Here is a 26,002-nt window from a genome sequence, read left to right on the forward strand (position 1 = left end):
GCTGAACTTTTGGTGACATCCTGTTAAAAAATTTGAACACTAACACTCTCAATTCTGCTGATCCTGCCATCACTCTTCTCGCCCGATCCTACGCCATTCCTCTCTTAAATAACGCAGACCCGCTATCACACCACTGCTGACCTGAGCAATCTCATGAGGCTACTCAGCTTCTTTCCTCCTATCACCCGTGTCGGGCTTTAAGTATGCATCTTAATGCTCTTAACTTTAGCTCTTAACAGTGACTTTAAAATCCCTAAGGTAATCCAAGTAATTGAATAATTCCCTATTTACATTTCACATGTTTTCATTCTTTCTGCGTTTCCTAAGAGCATTTCCTTTTCGCAGATGATGTTTCTGTAGTGTTCATGCACAATATAACTAATATAGCACAAATTGTGAACTGACCTGGCCTTATGTCTGGGCGAGGTCAGATTGCGGGTGGGTGTTTATGATGGGCACGATTAAGAATCTTGAGGGTGAAGGCAGTTTCTCACAGCGCCCGCCAGTGGATCATTAAGGTGTTCAGTATAAATGAACATTAAATCCTTGACATTTTTGGAAAGTGTGCAGAGAATACAATGGTCACAAAAATGCCAATTGTAAATTGAAGCAATTTCATCAGTGTAGAAAATGAGGGTATCCAGCTGCTCCTGTTGATCCCAGTCTGGGCTCCAGGGCAGCATCAGTGACATGTTGAATTTGTCCTGGTGTAATTTGCTGACACTAGAAATCATTTTGTAAACGCCACATATTCTCTAATTTCCTTTCAGAGCAGCAGCGTGTAGGAAAATAGGGAGGGTTCTTATTTCACATCCAGATGGGTTCAAAACAAAGGACTCACTTAAAGGTCCATTGTAGGAAAGTGCCTCTTTTTGCATGTTTACCCCCTGACGTTTTGCCAGATACTTGATGCCAACATGATTGTGTGCTGTGATCCTGCAAACCAGGTCCCAACACCTGTGTTCTTTCCCAAAACGGTACCTTTGTTTCCACAATTGACACACCTCTGGGCTGCATGTACGTCCCTTGTAAAATGTACCCCTGGTACCAAGGGCCTTGTGATCAGAGAGGGCTCCTGAGGGCTGTAGCATGTATTATGCCACCCTCAGAGACCCCTTACCTTAACCCCCTAAACTACCATTGCAGGCTTGCAATTTTTGGTGCAGACTAAAATTAAGTCAATATGGAACCTACCAACACTGCCTGTGACATGTGTAAGTCACCCCTCTAGCAGGCCTTACAGTCCTAAAGGCAGGGTGCACCATACCACAGGTGGGGGCATAGCTGCATGAGCATTATGCACCTACAGGGTCTGTGCCATTTACAGGCACTGTAAATGCACTGAGGCCATTTTGAGTACAGGGGATGGGAGTTTATCATTACGAAATCCACAGCTCCATGGTGCCTTTACTGAACACTGGGAAGTTTGATACCAAACTTCTCTGCACATTAAACCCACACTGATGCCAGTTTTCGATTCATCTAAAATGCACCGAGAAGGCATCTTGGAGATGCCCCCTGAAAAACGACCAGCCCTGGTGTTGTTCCCGAGTGGCTGCCCGCCATCTACCACCATCAGACAAGTTTCTGGATCCCTGAGTAGAGCGACTTCCGCTGTCTGGGTCCTGAAAAAATACACATCCTTGGCAGAGGTGTCAGGTCTCCTCCCCAGGATGGGAAGGGTCCACGAAGGGGAAGCTTCAATGGCCTACAGTCTTTGTTAGCTACCCCTAGCCTCCCACCTAACCACTTTGGGTGGAGAATCAGCGGGAAAATCTAGAGAGAAATTGAGGTGTGCCCTACTTTGCCAACCCTAGCTCTCGGGTGGGGGAGGCGGAGTGAGGCACACATCTCAGTCCCCTCCGTCTTGAAGATGAGGGGACTCCTCCAATCAGGATGAGGCATATGCCCCCTCCCACTGGAGTTTAGACACCCCAGGAAAGGGACCCATTGGTTCCAACCTGCACACCCCTGTAACGTTCCTCAATCTAGTATTTATGGACACCCCTGAACCTTGCTCTCTAAATCCAACAAGACAAGAAGAATGACCGAAGAGCTATGCTGCAGTGAAGAGTACGACGACAACTGCTTTGGCCCCAGCCCTACTGGCCTGTCTTATGCTTAGGAATCCCTGAAACCTTCGCGTCCTGCAGCCTGCAGTCTCCAAGTACCCTAGGCACCTGCCCTGCTTGCAAGAAAAGACTGCTCTCTTGTGGATACCTGATTTGTCTCTCAACCAACTTCAGCTATGACACCAAAACCGCATGTCTTCACCCGACGCCTACAGTGCGAGTCAGTTGCCCATCACCACAGTGAGGTCCCCTCCGGCGATCCTGACCTTGGATCCACTGTTGGATGACCGCCTCCGATCTCCACTGAGATTCCTGCAGCCTCATCCTGAAGTGTCTCCACCCCCCCCCCCCGACCCCCCCCCCCTCCCGACGGGATCCAAAGAGAAAACGGACACATAAGGACAACCTGGCATCCGCGGCCTTCTGGTGGGGCCCGACCGATGGTGTCCCCATGTCCAGCAGCATTCACAACTCCGCCTTCGAGTCACTGGATCCCTTCTCCAAGCCTCCTGTGTCGAGCAAGCCTGCAGCATTTCTTTGCAACCGACGTCCCCCATTGGTTTGCATTGGAAGCTTGATGCCTAATTTGCACACCGCACCCTGCCGCCCTACTGTCGCTGGAGGTGCTCATTTGGTGCCTACTTGAGGCCATGTTTGTGTCTACCTTTGATCCCTGGGCCCTGACCCAGAAACCACAGGTACCTACCTGGATGCTGGTGCCCCTCAGAGTATCCCCTGTCTCCATAGCACTACATTGGGGCTGACCTCTCCTTTGACCTCTGCATCTTGCTGTCCCTGTGCCGCTGAGGGTGCACTCTCCTTACCTAATTGACCCTTGCCCTGTGTAGGTGCTCTCAACCCGAGACTGAACTACAGAACCAAGTACTTATCCATAAGTCACTATCCTTGATTTTTCTCCATAGGAATACATTGTACTGTATCACTGCATTACAAATCTGTTATCACAACGTTTAAACCTGTATTTAAGTGACATTTACAAAAAGCTTTCTTACGACTGTAACGATTTTACTGCAATTACAAACCCTTACTGCATTCTTGAAGTCATGCTACTTTTACAAACTATACAACTTACCTTACTTAGTGATTCTTGGTTCTAGTAATAAAATAACAATGTAACAACTCAATGTGTACAACAAATTCTTATACCTTCTGATAAGCTTGACTGCTCAACTACACTACCACAAAAGAGTAAGGTATTATCTACTTTAGCCTCTTGTGACACATTGGGCTCAGTGCACACTATACCTCTTTTTGAGTATAATGTATACAGAGCCATTTTCCTACATCCATCAGCCCTCTTTTTGTTGGAATTTCATACTGGCTTAATGCTTTGTGGAGCCAAACTCCTCGATTTCATTGCAATCGGGAAGAACAGTCCCTCATTTTAGTATCGCATCAAAAGTGATTTGGTGCAAGGTTTTTGTCTTTAAGTTTGTGTAAGTGATGTGCAAGTACTGTAAGAATCTGAGACATGTACAGGTAATTACATTAAGGATGAAAATAGCACTTATAATTCTTTTTTTCTGTAGCTCTAGTCCTCATACTAGAGGATATCCGAGCGCTTTACACCACAAACATATTATATAGAGACTGATTCACAGAACTTTATAAATCTGTGTACAGGAAATCTTACAGAAGATAATGAGGGCTACAGAGTGTAAGCGTTCCATATCCTCCAAACTGGTAAGTGTTCTATGTTAAAATGATTAGATCTGGGTAAACACAAAGTCAGGATTTAGAACATTCTGCAGTGGTTGCCAATGCTTAAAATAATACTTTATTACTGTCCAAAGGAACCCAAGACTGTACTATATTAGGATTGTTACTAAGGGCCTGATTTAGATCTTGGTGGATGGGTTACTCCCTCATAATGGTGATGGATAAACCGTCTGCCGAAATATAAATACCATAGGATATAATTAGATTTATATTCCGGCGGGCAGGTTATCCGCCACCATTGTGATGGAGTAACCCGTCTGCCAAGATCTAAATTGGGCCCTAAGTAACAGCAGGATCTCTGTGACAAAAAATATAGAATTAAAATAGAGGAGGAAGGGCCAAAAAAATAAGTATGAGCCAAGCCAGAGCCTAGCACAGGGCCATCTCTGCCATCAAAAGCCCATCCTGGTGCCAACCAGTGAAAATATTTGGAATGCACATCATGCTACAAACATCTTGTTAGAATAAATATATATATATATATATATATATATCAACACATGTACAGGTCACCCAATTGATGATCCGCCACACGAGGTTTGAAGTAAGCACTTGGTTTAATGGAGGTTTGCTGGCAGCTAAAACAAAACAGATGATAGCTTCATTCAGAGTCCCACGCCAGACACGTTTCAAGAGCATCGTACTCTCTTCCTCAGTGGCGTATGTTGAAATGAATAACAGCGCCAGCGCTAATGCACAGTCAATATAAATCACCTGCCTCAAAGGGCGTGGCCGACACCACGGCCTTCTGGATGATGTAGTCGTTTATCAATATATTCTTTGGTGTAGTTTTTATTTCAGGAGAACTCACTTTTAGCCCGAACGGCTGAATGGTTTTCCACCAAACTTTCGGGCTAAAAGTGAGTTCGACCGCCCTATGGAAATTAACATGGGGAAAACACGTTTGGGACCCCCCTTTTATCTCGGCCCCCGCTTGACGAATCCCCCCCAAACTTTCAGGGAAGGACCGGAGCGCCGCGAGGCAAAGTTAAGGAAAAATTCAGGAAGATTCCTCAACCGGCGCCAAAGTTATTCCCAATAGAATGTTGCGATTTCCCTATGGAAAACAATCCTAACTATATATACCTACTGGCTTTCGCCAGTAGGTTATTTATATATATATATATATATATATATATATATATATATATATATATATATATATCTATCCCACAAAAGTTGTCCCAAAGAGCAAGGCCACACCACAGGAGGTAAGTTTTCTGGGCATTTATTCAAAGTAAAAGCAGCAGCTTCTGCACGCAGGGCAGAGTCTTCCCATTTTGAAAACCCGACGCGTTTCGTGCTGTTCCTCGCACTTACTCATGGGCTGGCGTGTCTCTGCATCTTAAGGCATCTGCACCTGAAGTCCCGCGGTCTGTGCTGGCGCCAAACGACGCTGGCACATTTGAGCAGGAGGGGCTAGAAGAGCAGTGAGATGCAGCCTCTACACAACTGGACATTTGCCTTCAGCCCACTGGGGTAATACAAGTGTAAAATTGTGCATCTGGTTTGGCCGCTCACTGGAGCAATACCGTTATGCACTTCAAAGACCAGAAGCCCATTCCGGCGACCACGCCCACTGAGGCGAAGCGTCACGAGGACTTCAGGTGCAGATGCCTTAAGATGCAGAGACACGCCAGCCCATGAGTAAGTGCGAGGAACAGCACGAAACGCGTCGGGTTTTCAAAATGGGAAGACTCTGCCCTGCGTGCAGAAGCTGCTGCTTTTACTTTGAATAAATGCCCAGAAAACTTACCTCCTGTGGTGTGGCCTTGCTCTTTGGGACAACTTTTGTGGGATATATATATATATATATATATATATATATATATATATATATATATATATATATATATATATATACTGCAAGGCTCGTCCTTGAAGAGACGAGGAAGACCCAGGTTCGGTGCAATTTTAAATATTTATTTTCGTGCTTGCCATATCGTCACGACGCGTTTCGGCAGATCCCTGCCTTGATCACATGACGGTACAAAAGGGGTGGTGATGGACAGAGCATCTGAACCAATCAAACACTCACACCCAGTCAAAAGATCTGGGTTAAATCCATCACCGTTCTTTAGCCCACTCTGCCACCCCAGTTCAGACATGGCTATATGCAAATCAGTCTGACCCTGTGCCTCATGGGAACAGTCCAGCCCGAACTGCCAAGCCATGCCTTCCCTGGACCGGAAACAAGCTTCCGAGGACCGGTTTCTGGCATTGCAGCAGTCTTCAGCCCGGCTTGCTTGAATCCAGTGGCAAAGTGAGCAAGGGACTCACGTCTGAGCATACCCTGCCACACTTATGGCGGCCAAAAGCGGTACAAAAGGGGGTGGTGATGGACGGAGCATCTGAAGCAATCAAACACTCACACCCAGTCAAAAGATCTCGGCCCCCGCTTGACTAATCCCCCCCCAAACTTTCAGGGAAGGACCGGAGCGCCGCGAGGCAAAGTTAAGGAAAAATTCTGGAAGATTCCTCAACCGGCGCCAAAGTTATTCCCAATAGAATGTTGCGATTTCCCTATGGAAAACAATCCTAACTATATATACCTACTGGCTATTGCCAGTAGGTTTTATATATATATATATATATGCTGCAAGGCTCGTCCTTAAAGAGACGAAAAGACGAGGAAGACCCAGGTTCGGTGCAATTTTAAATATTTATTTTTGTGCTTGCCATATCGTCACGACGCGTTTCGGCAGATCCCTGCCTTGATCACATGACAACAGTGTCGTGAGATACACCTCATTTTAAAGTGACAGTGCTGTAATAGGCATAAAGAAAATACTGTAAGTATTTCTTCACCAAACATTATTGTAAAATACCTAATCCAAAATTTCTGTTCAACAATGATTAAAAAGACATCTGTGCTTAAATGCTTTGGCCCGTAACTCATAAATATCAATTGACATTTATTATATTGTTAATGTCATATTTCAGAGTTTCTTTATTCCCTGGATTGAATCCAACATTGACACCTACCCTCTTTCGGTGTCAATCAGTCGACCTTATTTTGCATCAAATGTTTCAACTATCATTATATGTATTTAATCCAATGCCTATAAAATCATAAAGTGTATCCCTAGAACCCACCCATACCAGAATTATTTCTTAAAAATATTTTTTATATTTTTTGTTAAACAATCAAACAGTGCTCCCTAACCATGTAAAATTAAATTTGTTGCATAAAAAGTCATCAAGGCACTAATGTACAACCATTTTGCTCCTGAGATCACCATAGCTTATACTAACTTAAGTCTTATGGAAACAGGTTTTCCTTATTCAAAATGTTCGGATTCCATATCTATAATGAATGATTCCCACAATTAATCATATATACCATCAGGTTATCCATTAATTCATTCATAAATAATTAAGAAATCCTAAAATCTAAATACAATAATATTCCATAGTACCAAAAATATAAATCTCTATTTACAATAAGAACAATCATAAAAAAATCCTATTATTTCATTTGTTTCACACACAATTTGACAATGATATTGCAAAACCTGATAGCATGCTCTTCAAAAAAGATGATGAGATTGGAACATTAACGGTCACAGTACATAATCTAATCGCATGTTTCTATATGTATTTAATCCAAATATGTGTACAGATCCTCACTCATATTCAAACCATTAGGTTGCTTGGTGTCTAATAAAAGAATATAGTGAGTCTCCAACCTGCGCAACATCCCCTCTCTGTCCCCTCCTCTCCTCTGTATCGGGACAGTGTCTAACAGGAAATATCTGAGATCTTTGGGTTTACCACCGTGCATGTCATGGAAATGTCTGGCCACAGGGTAACTTTGGTCATTGTTGTTAATTGCCCTTATATGCTGTAATATCCGTCTGTGGCCTGGCAACTTGGAACTCCCTACATATTTCAAGTTGCAACTGCATTCCAAGACATAAACCACATACTCACTCTTGCAGGTAAGGTGATGTTTAATGCTTTGCGGTTTCGTACTGAAGGCCGTGATATAAGAGGTCCTATTTACTCCATATTTACATGCCTTACAGTGAGGGCATTTATAAAATCCCTTACGTGCCAGTGATAAACCTGTGTAGTCCTTCTACTCAGGGCTGCTCTTTACCAATATATCAGCCATGGAGGTGGCTTTCCTATATGTTATTGCAGGAAACTCAGGAAGATGACTACCTATTATGGGGTCATCCTTTACAACATGCCAATTGCGCTGTATGATTTTACGCAAATCCTTGTGCTGTCTATTATAGGTCAAGATCAGCCTAGGGGAGTCCTGTGTTACTTGGGCATTTTCAATCTCTAGCTGTTTATGATTGCCCGTACTTCCTATAAGCTCTTCCCTTATTTGGATTTGTCAATTGCAGCATCAATCACTTTTGCACCATAGCCCCGTTCTAAGAACCTAGCCTTGTTTTCCTGCTGATGCTTTTTAAGTTCATCTTCCTGGCTACATATTCTCCGCAGCCTTAGCATTTCCCCGTACGGGATGCTGTGTATAAGGTGTCTGGGGTGTGCGCTTGTTGCATGTAACAACGTGTTCCCTGCTGTTTCCTTTCTGAACAACGTTGTACATATCTTACTGTCTACTATATTTACTGATACATCCAGGAAAGATACATGACAATTACTTATGTTGTGCGTAAATTGTAAATTGATATCTTTCACATTGATCTCTCCAATGAAATCTATGGCTTCTTCCCAGGAACCTTTCCACACAATTATCAGGTCATCAATGTATCTTAGCCAAGAAACAATCTTGTCTGTATATATGTTGGTATATTGCCTCCTGAGGACCAGCTCTTCCCACCAGCCCATAAAGAGGCAAGCGTAGCTGGGGGAAAACTGGCCCCCATAGCTACCCCCTGTACTTGGCGATACATTTGTTTGTTAAACAAAAAATAATTGTGTTCTAAACAAAAAGTCAATAGGTCCATAAGCATTCTATGGTGTTCCGCAAACTCCATGTTCCTTTTGCCTAGGAAATGTTTCACTGCTCTTAATCCATCTTGGTTCCTAATGCAAGTGTACAGGGATGAAACATCAAGGGTAATTAGATAGTATCCATCTTGCCACTTAATCTTATTAATTTTTGATAGGAAATCTCCTGTATCTTTGATAAAAGATTCCAGCTCCACCACATGCTCCTGTAAGAAATAGTCGATATATTTAGAGAGATTTTCTAATGGGCCATCACATGCTGCAATTATAGCACGGCCAGGAGGTTTCACCCGGTCCTTATGTATCTTCGGTATAAAGTATATTAGCGGTGTTTTGGGGAATTCTTTTTTTAGAAACCTGAACTCGTCGTCGTTTAATAACCCCAAGCTCTTTCATGCCAGTCATTTGGTACATGGGTCATCCTGCATGCGCTTGTAATTGAGTGGTGTGCTGTTGACATAACATTGAGTATCCCCTAGATGTTTGTTTGCTTCAATAAGATATTCAGAGAGGGGCCACAACACAATATTCCCTCCTTTGTCCGAATTCCTTATTTTCCTTTTTCAATTTGTCAACCAATAGACCATACTTGATTTCTTCATTAGAACGATGTCTTTTTGTTGCTTGGATTCTCCTGTTCAGTTTTTTCACTTGTGCCACTACAATTTCATAAAAAACATCTATCGAATCCTTTATCATGATTGGCACAAACTTAGATTTAATCTTAAAGGGTGTTTCCGGTTTGGTATTGCCCAGGCTTCTTACCTCCTGTGTGGTCAATACTGGAAATGGTGTTAAGGAAATCTCACTGTCCTGAGATGCGGTATTGTTGGGTACCATGCTGGATGTATTGATGATGCTTTGAGCCGCAGCTAGGGTTTCAAAGTCACTTGACACTAGATTGGTGTTCTTATTTCCTGTACCCACGTAGGTTGTGTTTTTCAATTTGCCCCTCGATTGCAACTTGTGAAATTTCTGGAGCTTTAATTTGCGAATAAACAGAAAGATGTCGGCTCTAGTTCTTGTGTATTGGAAGTTGGATTCCGGGCAGAAAGACAAACCCAGTGACAATAGTTGCTTCTCCGCCACTGTGAGGGCTATTTCAGACAAATTTATGATGGTGTTTGAATTTGTTCTGACTTCCGCCATATTGTCTCCTCCGCCCCTCATTGACTCTGATTTTTGTTTTTCTTTTTCCACAAACCCCGGTTCCAACCTCCTCGTACTGTCACGTTTCCTCTGGGCGGCCCTCCTCTCCCGCCTGCTCCTCGTGCGCCGTTTTTTGCCGGTTGCACTATTGTTGCTGAGCGTAGGGTCTCCCGCCTGCTTTGCCGTATATATTCCAGCTCTTCCCCCATTGTTGGTTTTATGGCGTTGCTACTTTCCTCGCTATCCTCTGAACCACTTTCCGTGTACACACTCGACCCTGAGACTGAAGAGGTCTCGGGTACAGAGCTCGCCGACTGTTGTGCTGCCACAGTGGGTTGATTGAACACCTTTCCTGCGTTCTTCCTCACCACATCATATTTCCTTGAAGGTAAAAATCCTTCCGTTTTCGTAATCCTCTTTGTCCCGTCTAAATTTGTACGTTTTTCGCACTTTGATGTTGTCTTCCTCTTTTTGCAAGCGTTGTTCCATTTCCTCTTCATACTTATCTTTGACTCCTTGTGGATCACTTAGCGCCTCTATCTCTCTGTGCAGCATATCAATATTGGGCAAAATTTCTTCGCGGTCACTCTCCGCATGCTTCACTAAAATCTCCACCAACCTCCTGGAGTTATCTAGATTATATTCTGCCCATTCGGCCATTAGGCGGGGATTGGGTGTGTCGTAATTAGGGGCTATCATTATCCTAAGCCCCCGAGGTATGCGGTTAACATCCAAATAGCCACGTAATGATTTGGCCTCCCACCATTTAGCCGTTTCCCTGCGCATTAGTTTTTCAAGCGCTTTGTATTTCTCTTTTATTCCTGTTCCTCCGGCGATGGTATCTGTGCCGGTAACTGTCTCTTTCGCTCTTGGCTGCACTGCCTCGTCAGAGAACATTCCTGCCGCTGCATGTTCGCGGTTCTTAACTGCTGCCGCCGACATGGTAAAATTGCACTAATTATTGTTTTGCCGCTTTTCGCCACTGCTTTGCTTTGCACGCAGATATCGGACTTTTCTTTGCCCGTAGCTACTTCGGCGCACACCTCCTCACCTGCTGGTTATCTCGGACTGCCTCGCTACAGGTTCCGTTGCCGCTTGCTCCAGCTTCCAAGCTCCTGCTCCTCCATGTAAATCACAAAGATTTTGATTGCATATATGACAACACCGTTATAACATTGATATATTTCAAGGAATCGGTCATCACTTAACTCGGCCATTAACCCTTGCATTATTTCCGTTATTCTTTCTCATTTCCATGTCTGTGGTAGGTGAGGTACACAGTTCCCCTTGGTACATGTTCCATTTGCCCCATTTCTTAGGACATCCTCTGGACCTGTACACTTCTTTTTCTGCTATCCTACATTTATCTAATTCCAGTGTTTCAACGATGACTCTTCTCCCACCCTCCACTTCATTGCAATTGCTCTTTTCACTAGCGTATAACCCAGTGTGGTCATTTGTTGTTCCACCTCCGTAAGGTCTGTAGCCCCCCATATATTAAGGAGCCCTAAGTGTGGTGTTATGGCAATCTCCTTCCCTAGTGCCCTCTATATGTGGCTTTCTCCCATTGGATTTGTATACATGGACATTCCCATATAATATGGTAGAAGGTTGCCTCTTGCTGGCATCGGCAGAGACGCACTGTATCTGTCTGTTCCCTATTTTTGCTAATGTGACCCTGGTGAGATAGGTTCTATGTAGGACTTTTAACTTAATCAAATGGAGCCTCAGAGGAATAGCCCCTTCTCTTGGGGACATTAGCGCTGGCTGCCAATCATCGTCTTCAATTTGCCCGATATCCGCTTGCCACCGTTCTCGAAGAGTCTGAAACGGATCAGACATGTTACATAGTTTCTTGTATGTCAGCGATACGGCTTTACTTGACAGTGGTCCAGAGAGCAATCGAGCCTCTAGGGGAGAGGACTCCGGTATATCCGTTAGATCTGGGAGTGCTGCTTTTAGGGCATGACGGATCTATAGGTTTCGGAAAATCTCACCCTGAGCTACGTGATCGTGTTCCCCTAATTCCGCAAATGGTAATATTTTCCCCTTTCTCACTAAGTGGCTTATATTTGAGATACTTATCAGTCCCATCTATCAAAACCGTGTTGGTGACATAGGATCCTAGTTGCTGAGTGGACCATAGCGGAGTGGCTTGGGTCAGTTTATTCAACCATCCCAAGCGTCGATTAGCTTGGCGCCAGATCTCCACGGTATGGGCTGTGGGTCCCAGATAATGATCTTTCTGAACTTTAGAGTAGAGGGCTCCAAGGTAGCCAAGGTAGCCCTCTCTGCCCATTTGATACTTATACAGCAAGTACGCCTGGTCCATCGGTGAACAATATATATCCAGTGATTCACCACTATTAGTTGTGAGGCCCAATAATATAATCGCATATCGGGGAGTGCGATACCTCCATCGTACCAACCCTTAGTTCATGTATGTAAAGCTATAAGGGGCGCTCTCCCATCCCATAGCAACGTTCTGACCTCACTCTCTGTACACCCAAAATAGGAATCAGGGACCTTATGTGGAAAATTTTGAAGGATATATAAAAACCGGGGAAGCGCCAACATCTTAAAAAGGGCAGCACATCCCAGTAAGGAGCGGGGAAGCGACCTCCAATGTGCAACGTCACAACGCAGTCTCACCAGGGGGACGGCCAGGTTGTGGTTGTAAAAAGTCTGGGGATCTGGAGTTATGTAAATTGCGAGGTATCGGAATTCCACGGTCGCTATTTCCACCTCACACCGTGTGGGGAGTTGTGGAATCGTACCCTGACTCGCGAGAATGCGAGACCTATTGCATTGCAAATGCTTGTAGTGACTAGGGCATACTCTGTGAATTTACTTTCTCTTTTCAAAGGTGGAAGCCTCTATTGTGGCCAGATCTGTCATTTAGGTATGCTACTATCATCCATGCTGTGGAGACTTCTCACTTGTGGTGCAGAGCGGAGGCATGCCAGAGATTTTCAAAAAGTTGAAACTCGCAAGTTTTCTCGATAATTCACTTTAAAATAAACCACACGGATTTAGTTCTTAGAAATGCTTAACACGATGTGCTCTTTAAATGTAATCTATTCAGTTGGCCACCTATACTCCTCTTAGTTAGTACTTCCTCAGAGGATGACTTCTCACCTATGCTTAATGTGCCATAAATCAATGTAAAGCGAAATAATTGATCAGCAACCTTATTGCTACATGACTCATCACGTTTAAGTCACTTTGACATAGGAAGAAGTTGCCATGCTGGGGTGAGTTGGACCTGTTGGATGGAATGGAAGTTTGTTCCAGTTGCATTCATACTTTTTTTTTTTCTTTAAGGAAATGCAAGAATGTTTGCTTGCCCGCCGGACTTTATCCTCTGCCCCTTCACATCAGCACCATCTTTCACAAAAGACAAAGTTAATAGCTCTAATACTGAACTTTGGCTGATCAAAGCACCATTGGATTTCAAACCTGCAAGGTAAGTGACCTCTGTGACTTTTGTAGCTGACGAGGTACAACACCTGCATCATGGCTGAAATGTTAAAACCAGTGTTGTGGGAGGAATAGCTCTATATCAGAGCTTCGACCTACTTTTTAGTATGACAAACGTTTGCGACTCATCTAGCTTTAATGGACATGAGGCGGGTTATGCAACAAAAGTATCCTGTACAGACATGCAGTTTTACAGAAAAACTAGCACACAAATGATTGTGTGGGAATCGGGTTTCAGTGATTTATCGTTTGGGTTTCAACAAATAAGGTGTATTGATTTGTTTTGAGCTTATTAAAATCTTTTTCTATCACTTTTCAGAATTTAAAAAAACATGTTTTTTCTTTATAAACTGCTGAATGTGTACTGTTCATTTATAAATAATTACATGTTGTTGTGCTACAAAAGGACATCCTGCATCCTTTCCTTTCAAACTCTCTGTATCCAAGAACGATTGTCACATGATTCACTTTACTTCTCTTTCTCTGACTGCAAAGTGAAAGGAGTTTGTAAACAGCCCCCCTTATTAAAAAGAAACCAGCAGCAGTTTGTCAGGAGGCATAGTCTGACATTTAAGTGCTGCAAATGTGAGAAGGTAAACACAGTCAGTCAGTCAGAATACTTTATTTCGATAAATCGATATCATAAAAAGACAACGGTACAGTACAAAATATGTTATTTACAAAAATAGAGTACAAAGTATATAGCCATTTAAAAGTTTTCAAAAGGATTTCATAAAATTTCATAAAATCTCATGATCACATAAAATCAGCTAAAATCCCAACAACCAGTTTCGTTACCCTCACTGTCAATTTTACAGGGTAAACTAGCATCAATTAAATTTACAAGATCCAAGTTCATATAAGTACAGTTAATCCTTTTCCTGATCCGAGCAGCACCCACTAAAAAACTAGCAACATGAAAAATGATACGATGGCTATTTAATAATTGTAGATACAACAGAGCAGGCTTAACTTGCAGGAATCCTGCCTCTTTAAGTATCGGAACCAGAAATGTCATCCTTAATTCCGTGTAATGTCCACAGAACATCAAAAAGTGCATTGTGTTCTGAGTGGAAAAGTTGTCGCAGCTACAAGGCATAGCGTTTTCCGGGGTACTCCAATTTGGGAAATAGCCTAAATTCAGATGGATCAGGTTAAAACGAAAACGGGTTAAAAGGAACCTGGGATATGGACGATTCACCATGTAAAGGTAAAGTTCAGGTCCTGGTGGGTTAGCTACAATGAGGTTAGCCCTTACAGTGGGTTTTTTAAGTTCTAGGTCCTCTCTCTCCAGTGCCAACATATGCGACATAACACCCTTAATTTGTGTAATATCCTTAGGTGTTATTGACTCTGGTGCGGAGAAGAGCTCCGGTCTCCCTAGTTTATAGAAACTGTTCTTAATGTATGTCAACCACCGGATCTTACTGACATTTTCTAGTAGAAGACAATATTTCATGATGATATGGTTCAAGGAGATTTCCTGGTTCAACCAGGTCTTCATCCAGCATATTAATGGAGCCATTTTTATCATGTCAGAAATAAATCCTGCCCCCAGCTCGGAATGGATGGTATATGAGGGAGTGGACTGTGGCACTGTTAGGACAGATCTCATAAATGTATTTTCAGTCACCTGTAGACAATCTGGGGAACTGTAGCCCCATATTGAGCTACCATATGTGGCAACTGCAATGCACTTAGCTTTATAAATCTTCATTATTGCTTCTATAGGCCTTGCCCCCAGTTTTTAGGTCTCGCCTGTCGATGCGCATGCGCATCGAGCAAGGCGAGAGTATTGCGAGTTATCCACTCTTTATCCACACTGCAAGGAATCGTGGCGATTCCTTGCAGTGCCCGTGACTTTTAAGGTCAATGCGCATGCGCATTAAGCTTATGCGCATGCGCATTGACCTTAAAAGTCACGGGCGCGTGCATGTCCGTCTTTGTTTACCCGCTCCGCCCCCTCCCGCCGTGTCGCCTTGCCTACTCTCTTCCACAGCCTCCCCCAGCTCCGCCCCCTCACTACTTGATTGCACGGCCGCTAGGCCGTGCCTCCCCTACTCTCCTCCCCCCTCCTCCCCTGCCTGCCTGCCGCTAGCTGAGTCCTAGCGTTGGCTGAACATCCCGTGATTTTGGACAAATCCCTTAATCTTGCTGTGACCTTGTTTCTACTTTCAGCGCGGAGGCTTATTTCTAAACATGTTCACACTCTCGACGTCTGAAACGGGTGAAACAGGACTATGAGATTGCAAGATTTCTGCGAAAATTGGTAGTCTTAAAGAGCTCTGCCGCCCACTTTAAAACACATTCAAGACCTCACTAAGTGAGAGGAGACCCCACTGTTCCTCTACCACGAGGCATCAGACCTTTAAGACCGCAGCGTTCTTTCTGTTCGAGTGAACGCAGACCCTGTACAATACCACTCGTACGAGTCACAACCCAGCCTACTATAATCGCGCATCTTTGTGTGACACGTTCCGTGAATTCCATTCCCCGAATCTGTTGCGAAATACTACAGCCCACACTTTACCCGTGTTGTGACTGACTAGTTTTAATTTATTGCGGTGCCCATTTCATTTACACTATTTTTGTTCTGAAGTGTCTGCCATTTATTGCAGTATTGTACCTCTACCTGCACTTTGTACGCTTCTGAAACCTGCACACATATCACTTTTCCTCCTATAATGTACCGATTGCTACTTCATGTATTTTTGCTGCTCACCATTGTCACTATTCATTCACGCAACTCAACGTTGCCTTCCTTCACCTATAATTTTCTCCTCACGCATCCTTAATGCTCCCATCGAGACGCGCCCCGCCAACCCACTGCAAAGTCCGCGCTACCAAAACCAACAAACAAACTATCACCCCCGCATCGCTCTCCGTACTCTGGCCTCAGCAACCCCCTTCTCCACCCCCACCAGTCCCCTCGGCTAACTTGGTAGAGATGCGGCCCCGCCCGGGCTCCCCCCTCCCAGGACTTCCTCCTCGCATCCCTGCCCCCTCGCGCTGCTTCAACCCCTCCCCTGGCCACGGCACTTTATTAGGGGCCTAACCCGACCATTTGACTGTCATTGTAAGTCTCTTGCTGGAGCTACAGTCCCAACAAAAAATAAGCCTTTCGGCAGTCCGATGTCCCAGCTGCGTCTAGCTTGCTTTCTGTGACCAGACACACGTTTTTTGGCTTTTATTGAGTTATCCCCTCTGCTCTTGAACATTGTAAATCGCACCCTCTCTTCTATGGGTGCTAAGTGCTATATCCTGTATTTTTCTTCTTCATATATGACTTTGTTTCTATCACTGTGCTGCTCTCTGCAAATTTATAAAGCGCTCTGATACCCGTCAAGTTTGCGCTATAAAAAACGATCAAATAAATAAATACTTGCATGAAGTCCGTGTTTTAAATCTAGCGACTGAGATGTATTTTCTATTTTGTTTAGTTCATTTCGTGACAAAAACGTTACGAGTCATTGCCTGTGCGACTTCTTTTAATCTTGCAGAAGCAAGGCTGCACCACGCCACATCTTGTTCCTCTTTTACCCACTCTGACACTGTCCCGGGACCGTCAAAACCAGTTTGCCCAGTTTGGAAAGCTTCACTTCAGTGCTTCTCTCCTCTACCTGCATATCAACACGGTGGTGTGAGGGGGTGTGGTGTCGGGAGAGGTAGGCTGGGGGGAGGAGAGGTGTGTTTGTGACAACTCCCAGGGCTGTGCACAAACGCCTTTCATTTGCTCGGTTACCAACAATCTCCTAGCCAGCTACTTAAGTGTCCAGGGAAGGCAACACGCAGGGCCGAAAGCTGCCGTTATTATCCGTAACGACCTCAGAGGGGACCTCTCAACATTACTCACAGAAAACAACTCAGAAGGTGGAGTCATTATACTAAAAGGAAACCGCACAGGCTTTCTGTATACTGTGACTGTGGGAGAATTAGTTAATGTTCCTGCGTTTGAGTTAGAGCTTTTAGATTTGTTTATGGCTTTTTTTCTTTGTAATTCTTTAGCATTGCCTACAGGAAACAAAAATGCTAAAGATTTAAAAAAAAAACCCATAAACAATTCTAAAAGCACTAACTCTAATGCTGCGAGACCTATTGCATTTCCAATGCTTGTTTTGTGAAGCCCTGAAGTGCAGAGGTTGTTCTTGCGAAGGCAATATTTCTATTTTTGAGTTGCGGGCCCCAACTCCCTCTCTCATCAAAGGTAATCCCCAGGTAAGGAAATATTGACACTCTAGAAAGTTCTTCCTCACGGCAAAAAAAGGTGTTAACTAGTTTCTTCCTGGAACTCCTCACCATGATCATCACTTGTGACTTTTTCGCATTAAGTTTAAGATCCAAAGACCTCAAGAAGTTCCCAAAGGCGTCTAGCAGCCGTTGTAATCCAACTCCCGTCCGTGAAAGAAGGACAGCGTCATCCGCGTAGCGGAGAACTGGAATACCAAGTTCCCCTATACGCTGTGTGTCAAGAGTTGCCTTCTTTAACGCCGGCTCCAAGGCGTTAATATATACCGTAAAAAGAAGAGGGGCCAGGATACATCCTTGCCTGACCCCCCTCTCTGAGTTAAAATGACTAGAGCAGCGCCCCTCAGCAGTGACCCAAACCGAGGCCAATAGGCCAGAGTGTAAGTCCGCCAGAAGGTTGACCAAGGCCTGATCAAATCCCATATTAAGGAGGATTTGCCATAACTTTGTCCGATTTACAAGATCAAAAGCCGAGGAGAGGTCCATGAATCCCAGGTACATCGACCCCTCCTTAGCCTTAGTGTATTTATCGATTAATAATTGTAAATTAAGGCATTGGTCTAATGTGCTCCTTTTGGATCTAAAGCCATATTGTACATTCGACAGTACCCCTCTATCGTCTAGCCAGTCCTTTATTTTATGCAGAATAACCCGACCCAGGATTTTAACCGATGAATCTATTAGGGAGATAGGCCTGTAACAGGTGGGGTCCTGCCTATCTCCCTTTTTAAAAACTGGGATGATGATGGATTTCTTCCATGACACCGGTATATTATTTTGGTTCAGAGCATTAAAAACACTACACAAGATCTTGGCCCAAAATGTTGGTGCGCATTTGAATATATCTGCAGGAACCCCGTCAGGGCCTGGTGCCTTATTTTTTAGGGTCTGTTCAATTGCTCTTTCCACTTCTATGGTCTCAAAGATCATGAGGGAACTCTCAGTTCTGGGAGCACAGTAATCGTGTGATTCTCAGAATTTGGGGTAGAGTATATTTTCCCAAAATGCGCTATCCAGCCCTCGTCTGGGATGTTGGACTCGAGGCGAGTTCTCGTCATCCGAGAACAGCGGTTGATTTATATTTTTCCAAAACTGCCCGCTGTTTTTTAAAACCTCAGGAGCAAGTAATTGTGTCCAAGCCTCTTCTTTTAACTCTATTTTCCTGTCCTGAATAGCTTTTTTGTAAGCAGTCCTTGAGCTCGCTGTTAGTGCTCTATCTTTCGGGGTGGCCTTCAAAGCTTTAAGTAGAACTGCATGCGCCCTTGAGCATTTTTTATTAAACCATCTCTTGTCGTAGTGACTAGTCTGGCTAGTTCCTGCGAGCAAAGTATGGTTGATTTGTCTGCAGATATTATCTAAAGCAGTGACCACATGTCTACTTTGAGCTTGCTTCTCTAGGCATATGGCCACATCATCCTCAACCCTGTGCAGTACTTCCTGCAGGAAGGTTTCGGGGACTATTTTTGACCATTTTAGCCTACGACCCTTATCTTTAACAATCACATTTGAGCCCCCCTTGTGTGTCACAGTTTTGAAGGTCAACAGATCCGCAGACACCATCTCTATTAAAACTGGATTGTGGTCACTAAAAACCGAGACCTCAGTCTTATACCATAAAACCTTGGACAAAATAAAAGAAGACATGAAAATATAATCAATGATTGTACCATCGTCTGTTCCTTTAAATGTGGGGGTTCTTAAACCACATTCCCCGCAACCTGACTCATAAAGATACCATGTCGCCAAAAAATTTTCAAGGGCCTCCCCCCGTTTTGAGTGTTCAAGATGTATGGGTAAAGAATATGGGGAGCCCTCTTCTTCTGTAATGGCACACGGTTGGTTGCAGGGATGGATGTTAAAGTCCCCCATAAATATTATTTCAAAGGCATTTACGGTAGTGCTGTATACTGACAAAAATTTCTCCAGTAAATCCAGTTTAAGTTTAGTGCTCTCACCTGCACAAAAATTATAAAAATGAATTAATAAAATTTTGGAAGTGTCAGGGGGGGATAATTCAACAATTAAGCAGTTTTGACATCCTGAATTACACTGGATTAACGTACCCTTTAGATCAAGTTTAAATAAGCTAAGTAGGCCTCCCTTGGCTCTACCCTCCACACTATTAATTGCTGGAATACAGAAATGTCTATAACCATCCAAGGAGAAGCTGTTTATCGGGTCCCAAGTCTCTTGGAAGGCTATGATATCAAAAGTTTTTAATGAGTTGACCCAGGTTTTATTTCCTGATTTGGCCTTGATGCCAGCAATGTTCCAAGTCATAATCCTACAAGTATTGTGCGAAAGCTGTGCTTCAGTCCTCGAATTTTGTATTAGTCAGTCATTTTCCTCCATTGTTGATAAAGGGGTATATCGATTGGACAATGGCAAGACATGATCGGGAATTCTATTAGGCCTGGGGATCCTACATTGTGGATCCACGCTATTTAAAGTTTGAGTTCTGTTTTGCAATTGGGTAGCAAAGCCAGGCCTAGATAGAGATGAAAAAGCCGTGGACTGATTAATACAAGTGTGTGGTATATTACTAAGGTGGCTGTAGAAGAAACCAAGAGGACGTGCGCTTACAGTATTATCGGCAATTGGTAAAGAAGCCGCTCTAAGCAGAACTGTGGCAACATGCTGCGGGTGCTCAAAATTAACAATAATACAGTCCCCCCTGCTATTCTTTCTAGAGTTACCTATCCAGCTAACTCTTTGGGTAGATAATATATCATTTGAAAAGGCAACTGGGAACCCAAAATTTTTGTTCAACCATGATACTGCTTTATTTTTCAGGGAGTCATGGGTTTCTTGCCGAGACTCAGTAAGATGGGAATCCACCACAGGTACATTGGTTAGCACAACCACGTAAGGAGCGCAATCTGGGGGGAGATTAACAGGACGTCTTCTCCTTACTTCATTCCACCCCTCCTTGTTCTCCACTACTGTGGTCAGATGATTGCTTACACTCACTGGAGGTGGTTGAATAGCTGGAGCTGTTTGGATTGCCCTGATTCCCCCATTGGAAGGTACAGTTTCCTCTTTATTTCCATTAGCGCCCACTTTTATAACCTTATTTGTTTTGGCCATGGCAATGTGCGAGTTCAGGAGGCCACCCAATCTAATTACTTCCTTAGAGACCTGATCTAATTTGGCCACTAGAGGTTTAATCATAAGATCCAGTTTAGTTTCGATAATACTGGCCAGTAAGTCAAATTGATCCGGGGTCAGATTTGTCAACTCAACCCTATTTGGGATCTCCGTAACTCCCTCGGAACTTTTGGATGGTGAACCAACTATTTTAGTTTTCCTGTTGCCCCCCCCGCTTAGTCGGTAGCTTTCTACAGGCTCTTACTACTCTGCGTACCGGGGAAGATGCAGGGGAAGGGGCTGGGGAAAGTGCCGGCGAGGGTGCCAGCGAAGGTTGTTGTAGCATATCCAGAGGGTCGTCCAGCACTGCAAGGCTTCGCACTGGAGAACCAGATATTTCATTATTAATTAATGTTTGACAACCTTCAATACAGCTATGATCTAAAACAGGAGCTACTGTGGAGGCAGACGGGCTTGTGGGTGAAGCCGGAGGACTTACCCGGGTTAATGAGAGGCGCCGGTCTTTGTTAATTTTATTTACGACTTTAACCAAGTAGTTATCCATCGTTGTAGGCACTAAGGAGGTTTTAGCAGATCTAAGTTTGGACAATGTTCTAGAATAACTCACACAAATAAAGACTGCGATAACTGGAGATATAGATGTGATAATACAAAATACGTTAATACATAATGCAAATAGTCTCACAGTATTGGGGAATGTCTAGTCCGCAGAAAACCAGGGTCTGGGGCCCAGCCCAGCCTCGTCCTGCCCCGGACTGCCACAGACTGTCCCGCCCTTGTCCCGGGCTTCTCCCGGTGCTGCCCGCGCGCGTCCCGCGACGCGGAGGAAGCTGCTGGTGTTTAAGTGCCTCCGGGCGCTCTGAGGCAGGAAGTGGGCGGTGCTGGTCGCTGTGCACGCTGGGAGCTGTAGTCTCCCCCCACAGCGGCCGTACGATGATGGAAGCAACGGCGGCGGGGGAGAACACACAGCGTCAGGGACCCAGGAGCAAGACTGGCAGGTGTGGCAAGGTAGGTCTGCTTGGCCCCAAGTAGCGTTTCTGCTTTCCCCCTTTAGTTGCTCGACACTAACAACTGTAACCTACGGTTCACTGGTCAGGCGAGCAAAGAAATAGTCAACTACTTAGATCTGAAAGTTGAGGTCAGTGGAGGTAAACTAAAAACTTCACTTTACCGGAATGTAACCGCAGGAAATAGTGTCTTGCATGCGTCCAGTAGTCACCAATGTAGGTTGATTAATAGCATTCTCTATGGGGAGTTTTAGAGACTGAGTCGCAATTGTTCGCTTGACAGTGACTTTGAAAAGGCTGACAATGAAAGTGTGGGGAGATTCCTTGAAAGAGGATATAAAGATAATCTCCTGCAAGAAGCATTGAAACGAGTACGAAAACAATCCAGATGGTCGCTCTTTGTCAAGAAAAATCGATCTATTGGGATGGGGGCAAATTCAGATTAATTACCCCTTACTCCACGAACAGACTGAGGGCCATTCTAAAGAAACACTGGAATGTCTTGAAGACAGATAACCTCATTGGTCCAGATATTCCCGTCGCTCCCCTTATAACCTTTAAAAAGGCAAGATCATTACGAGACCAACTAGTCAATAGCCATCTTGACCCATTGGTGAAGAAGACTAGGACTTTTAAAGATGCAAAAGGTTTCTTCCCGTGCGGGCGGTGCAAAGCTTGTGCCTCCAGCAAACGCCCCCTAACATATGAGGTTAAAGGTTGCAGAGGAGTTAGGAGGATTAATAAGTTTATGTCCTGCCACACTAGTCATGCCGTATATTGTCTACGTTGTCCATGCAATTTGAAATATATCGTAAGCACCATTAACCCAGTCAAGCTTAGAATCCTTGAACACATGAGAGCTATTGTAAATAAAGACTTCTCCTACCCTGTCGCACGACATTTTGCTATTAAGCATAATAGTGATAGGAGCCTTCTTCAATATTTCTGCTTAGATTATGTGCCAGACAATATGAGGGGAGGTAATAAACTACAAAAACTAAGGAGACTAGAGTCGCGCTACATAGTGGACCTAGAAACAATGGCGCCAGGGGGTTTGAATATCGGAGAAGAAATGTCAGCTCATTTGGGCTGAAGATATATCAAATTTGAATAGAAATTCATCATGTAAAGACCGTAGATTTATATGAATTTTTGTTATCTGATATGTGGCTGGCTAATTGCAAATACTGTTGATCGTTCCTTGAACTTGGTATCCTATCGCCATGTATGTGATTTTCTAGGTACTGTAAAGTTGGTAATTTTGATTATTGAAATGTCAAGTAGAGAGATGGGGAGAGAGGTGGTGTTTTGATCTAATTCACCTGTATAATAGAGCCGGAAGTTGACTATTGGGATCGCTGTTTGCCTTATATGTTCACTGAAATGGAGTGAGGGTGGGGGCAGCCATATTCAGGCTGCAATAGCCGATCCACGGCTTAGATTGAAAAATGTAGTATTTGATATGTTTTCAATTACGTAAGCAGACCGAAAAATGAATTTAGATCATAATTTTGTAAACTTAACCAATAGCAGGAAACGTTTAGCCCTCATTAATGTGGACATTTGGATATGGGTAGACGAAACCGATAGCAAAATAATTTTGCGTGATGACACATTGTAAATAAGAGGGGGTGCGATCCCCGTAGGGGATTGCAAATGCCGATCCACGGCAAGATTATAATATACACATGTAAATTAAGTGTAAAACTAATGCAGTTTCGAGAATAACATGCTGGCATTGTGCGCAAAGACAGCTTCAAAGATGGCTCTCATGTTAACATATGCAGCATAGTCCCTCATTTATGTCTATCGCGCAATACAGGTTCTTAAAAATGGTGCCGCGCAGCGCGTTCTTTTAGACACCGAGGAAGGGACGCTTCCCGAAACGCGTCTGTCTTGAGATTAAAATCCGTTTATGCTGAAGATCCAGTGAGTGCTGTATTTCTTCTCATCGAAAGAACTTTGGGGGAGAATTTTGGAGCGTTGATAGAGATATATATATATATATATATATATATATATATATATATATATATATCTTGATGACTGGGAGCACCGAAGCCTAATAAATCACTTTTTTTGCACTGAACCTGGGTTTGTGTCCGTACTTAGAGCCTGGAGAAAGCCTGCGCCGTGCAGGATTATCCTTGGTATATGTATGTGTGTGTGTGTGTGTATGTATGTATGTATGTATATGTGTATGTATATGTATATATATATATATATATATTACCTACTGGCGGTCGCCAGTAGGTATATATAGTTAGGATTTTTTCTCTATGGGATTTTTGAAAATTCTATGTCTAATAACTTTGGCGTTTGTGGACGGAATTGGCTGAAATTTTCAGGAAAATGGAACATTTTGTTTCTGAGTAGCCCCTGAAAATTTGGGGGGGTTTCGTCAAGGTGGGGCCGAGAAAAAAGGGGGGTCCCAAAACGTGTTTTTAACATTGAGTTTTCCATAGGGCGGTTGGCCTCACTTTTAGCCCGAACGGCTGAATGGATTTGCACGAAACTTGGCAAAATTGTAGGGACTGGTAGCCCGATGTGCCTTTGCTAGGTCTCAATATATGTGCTCCAGTGGATTTTGAGAAATTAACGTTAAAAAAAAGATATATATCTGTAACAGCGGACCGGGCAGCGCTCCAGTTCGCGTACTTTTCGTATTATGGAGCTTTGTGAAGCGAAGCTGATTGGTTCTCCGGCATCTGTAAACATTCCAAACAGTCCGTAGCGGCCGCCATCTTGTCTCTCGGTAGGATCGAGAGACAAGAGGAGGCCAAAGCGATGGGGCAAATGACCATAAGGGGGCATAGTAGATCCTCCCTGACCCCCTAGGTTTGATGTGGAGGTTTTAAAAGGGCCCCGCGGGGCAAAAAAAAAAAATAATAATAATAATCGAACGGCTGAATGGATTTGCACGAAACTTGGCAAAATTGTAGGGACTCATAGCCCGATGTGCCTTTGCTAGGTCTCAATATATGTGCTCCAGTGGATTTTGAGAAATTAACGTTCAAAAAAAGATATATATCTGTAACAGCGGAACGGGCAGCGCTCCAGTTCGCGTACTTTTCGCGTTACGGAGCTTTGTGAAGCGAAGCTGATTGGTTCTCCGGCGTCTGTAAACATTCCAAACAGTCCGTAGCGGCCGCCATCTTGTCTCTCGGTAGGATCGAGAGACAAGAGGAGGCCAAAGCGAAGGGGCAAATGACCATAAGGGGGCATAGTAGATCCTCCCTGACCCCCTAGGTTTGATGTGGAGGTTTTAAAAGGGCCCCGCGGGGCAAAAAAAAAAAATAATAATAATAATCGAACGGCTGAATGGATTTGCACGAAACTTGGCAAAATTGTAGGGACTCATAGCCCGATGTGCCTTTGCTAGGTCTCAATATATGTGCTCCAGTGGATTTTGAGAAATTAACGTTCAAAAAAAGATATATATCTGTAACAGCGGAACGGGCAGCGCTCCAGTTCGCGTACTTTTCGCGTTACGGAGCTTTGTGAAGCGAAGCTGATTGGTTCTCCGGCGTCTGTAAACATTCCAAACAGTCCGTAGCGGCCGCCATCTTGTCTCTCGGTAGGATCGAGAGACAAGAGGAGGCCAAAGCGAAGGGGCAAATGACCATAAGGGTGCATAGTAGATACTCCCTGACCCCATAGGTTTGATGTGGAGGCTTTAAAAGGGCTACGCGGGCAAAAAAAAATCGTTTTTTTGGTGGGGTGCGCCCGGTTAGCGTAACGGGAAGCGGACTGGGGAGCGTTCTACAAGGAATGAAGAATGATTGACTTTTAACTTATTGTATGTTTATAGACTTTTTTTTAACTTTTTTTTCTGCTGAGTGACGTCTCGGCCTATCTTCACGGGATGCAGTCCCTACCATCTCGGCGTTTAAGCCCAGGGGGACCGGTAGTGTGGGAGAGATAACGGGGCATATTATCAAGGGGGTTTATCTCCGCTTTTTTGGCTTTAAAAGCCAAGAAAGCGGAGATAAAATTTATCTCCGTATTACCTAGCTGTCGCTAACACCAGTTAGCGACCGCTAGTAGGAGATAGCGACTATCTTGGGCCCCACTTTGCATGTCAGTGATATTTATCACTAATGACATGCAAAGTGGGCATGCCAAGATGTTAGCGACTGGAAACAGTCGCTAACATCGCTATCTCCTATTACCAACTTTTGGAGATATTCGCGCTAAGCGCGAATATCTCCAAAAAGTAACACCTGCCCTGAGCAGTTCTTAGCCATGTTATCCAATGGGAGGTGGATA

At 44.0% G+C, this 26,002-nt stretch overlaps 1 protein-coding gene across 1 annotated transcript in view; it reads left to right on the plus strand.

Annotated features, from left to right (window-relative positions):
* The window catches only part of POLR1G (RNA polymerase I subunit G), a 104,964-nt gene that overhangs the window by 1,572 nt on the left and 77,390 nt on the right, over positions 1-26,002 (plus strand). Inside the window, exon 2 of the mRNA XM_078660885.1 lies at positions 13,218-13,359. Coding sequence (XP_078517011.1) covers positions 13,218-13,359 — 142 coding nt within the window. The remainder of the gene's footprint in view (positions 1-13,217; positions 13,360-26,002) is intronic.

Source organism: Lissotriton helveticus, chromosome 9 (assembly GCF_964261635.1).
Source record: "Lissotriton helveticus chromosome 9, aLisHel1.1, whole genome shotgun sequence".
NCBI lineage: Eukaryota > Metazoa > Chordata > Amphibia > Caudata > Salamandridae > Lissotriton > Lissotriton helveticus.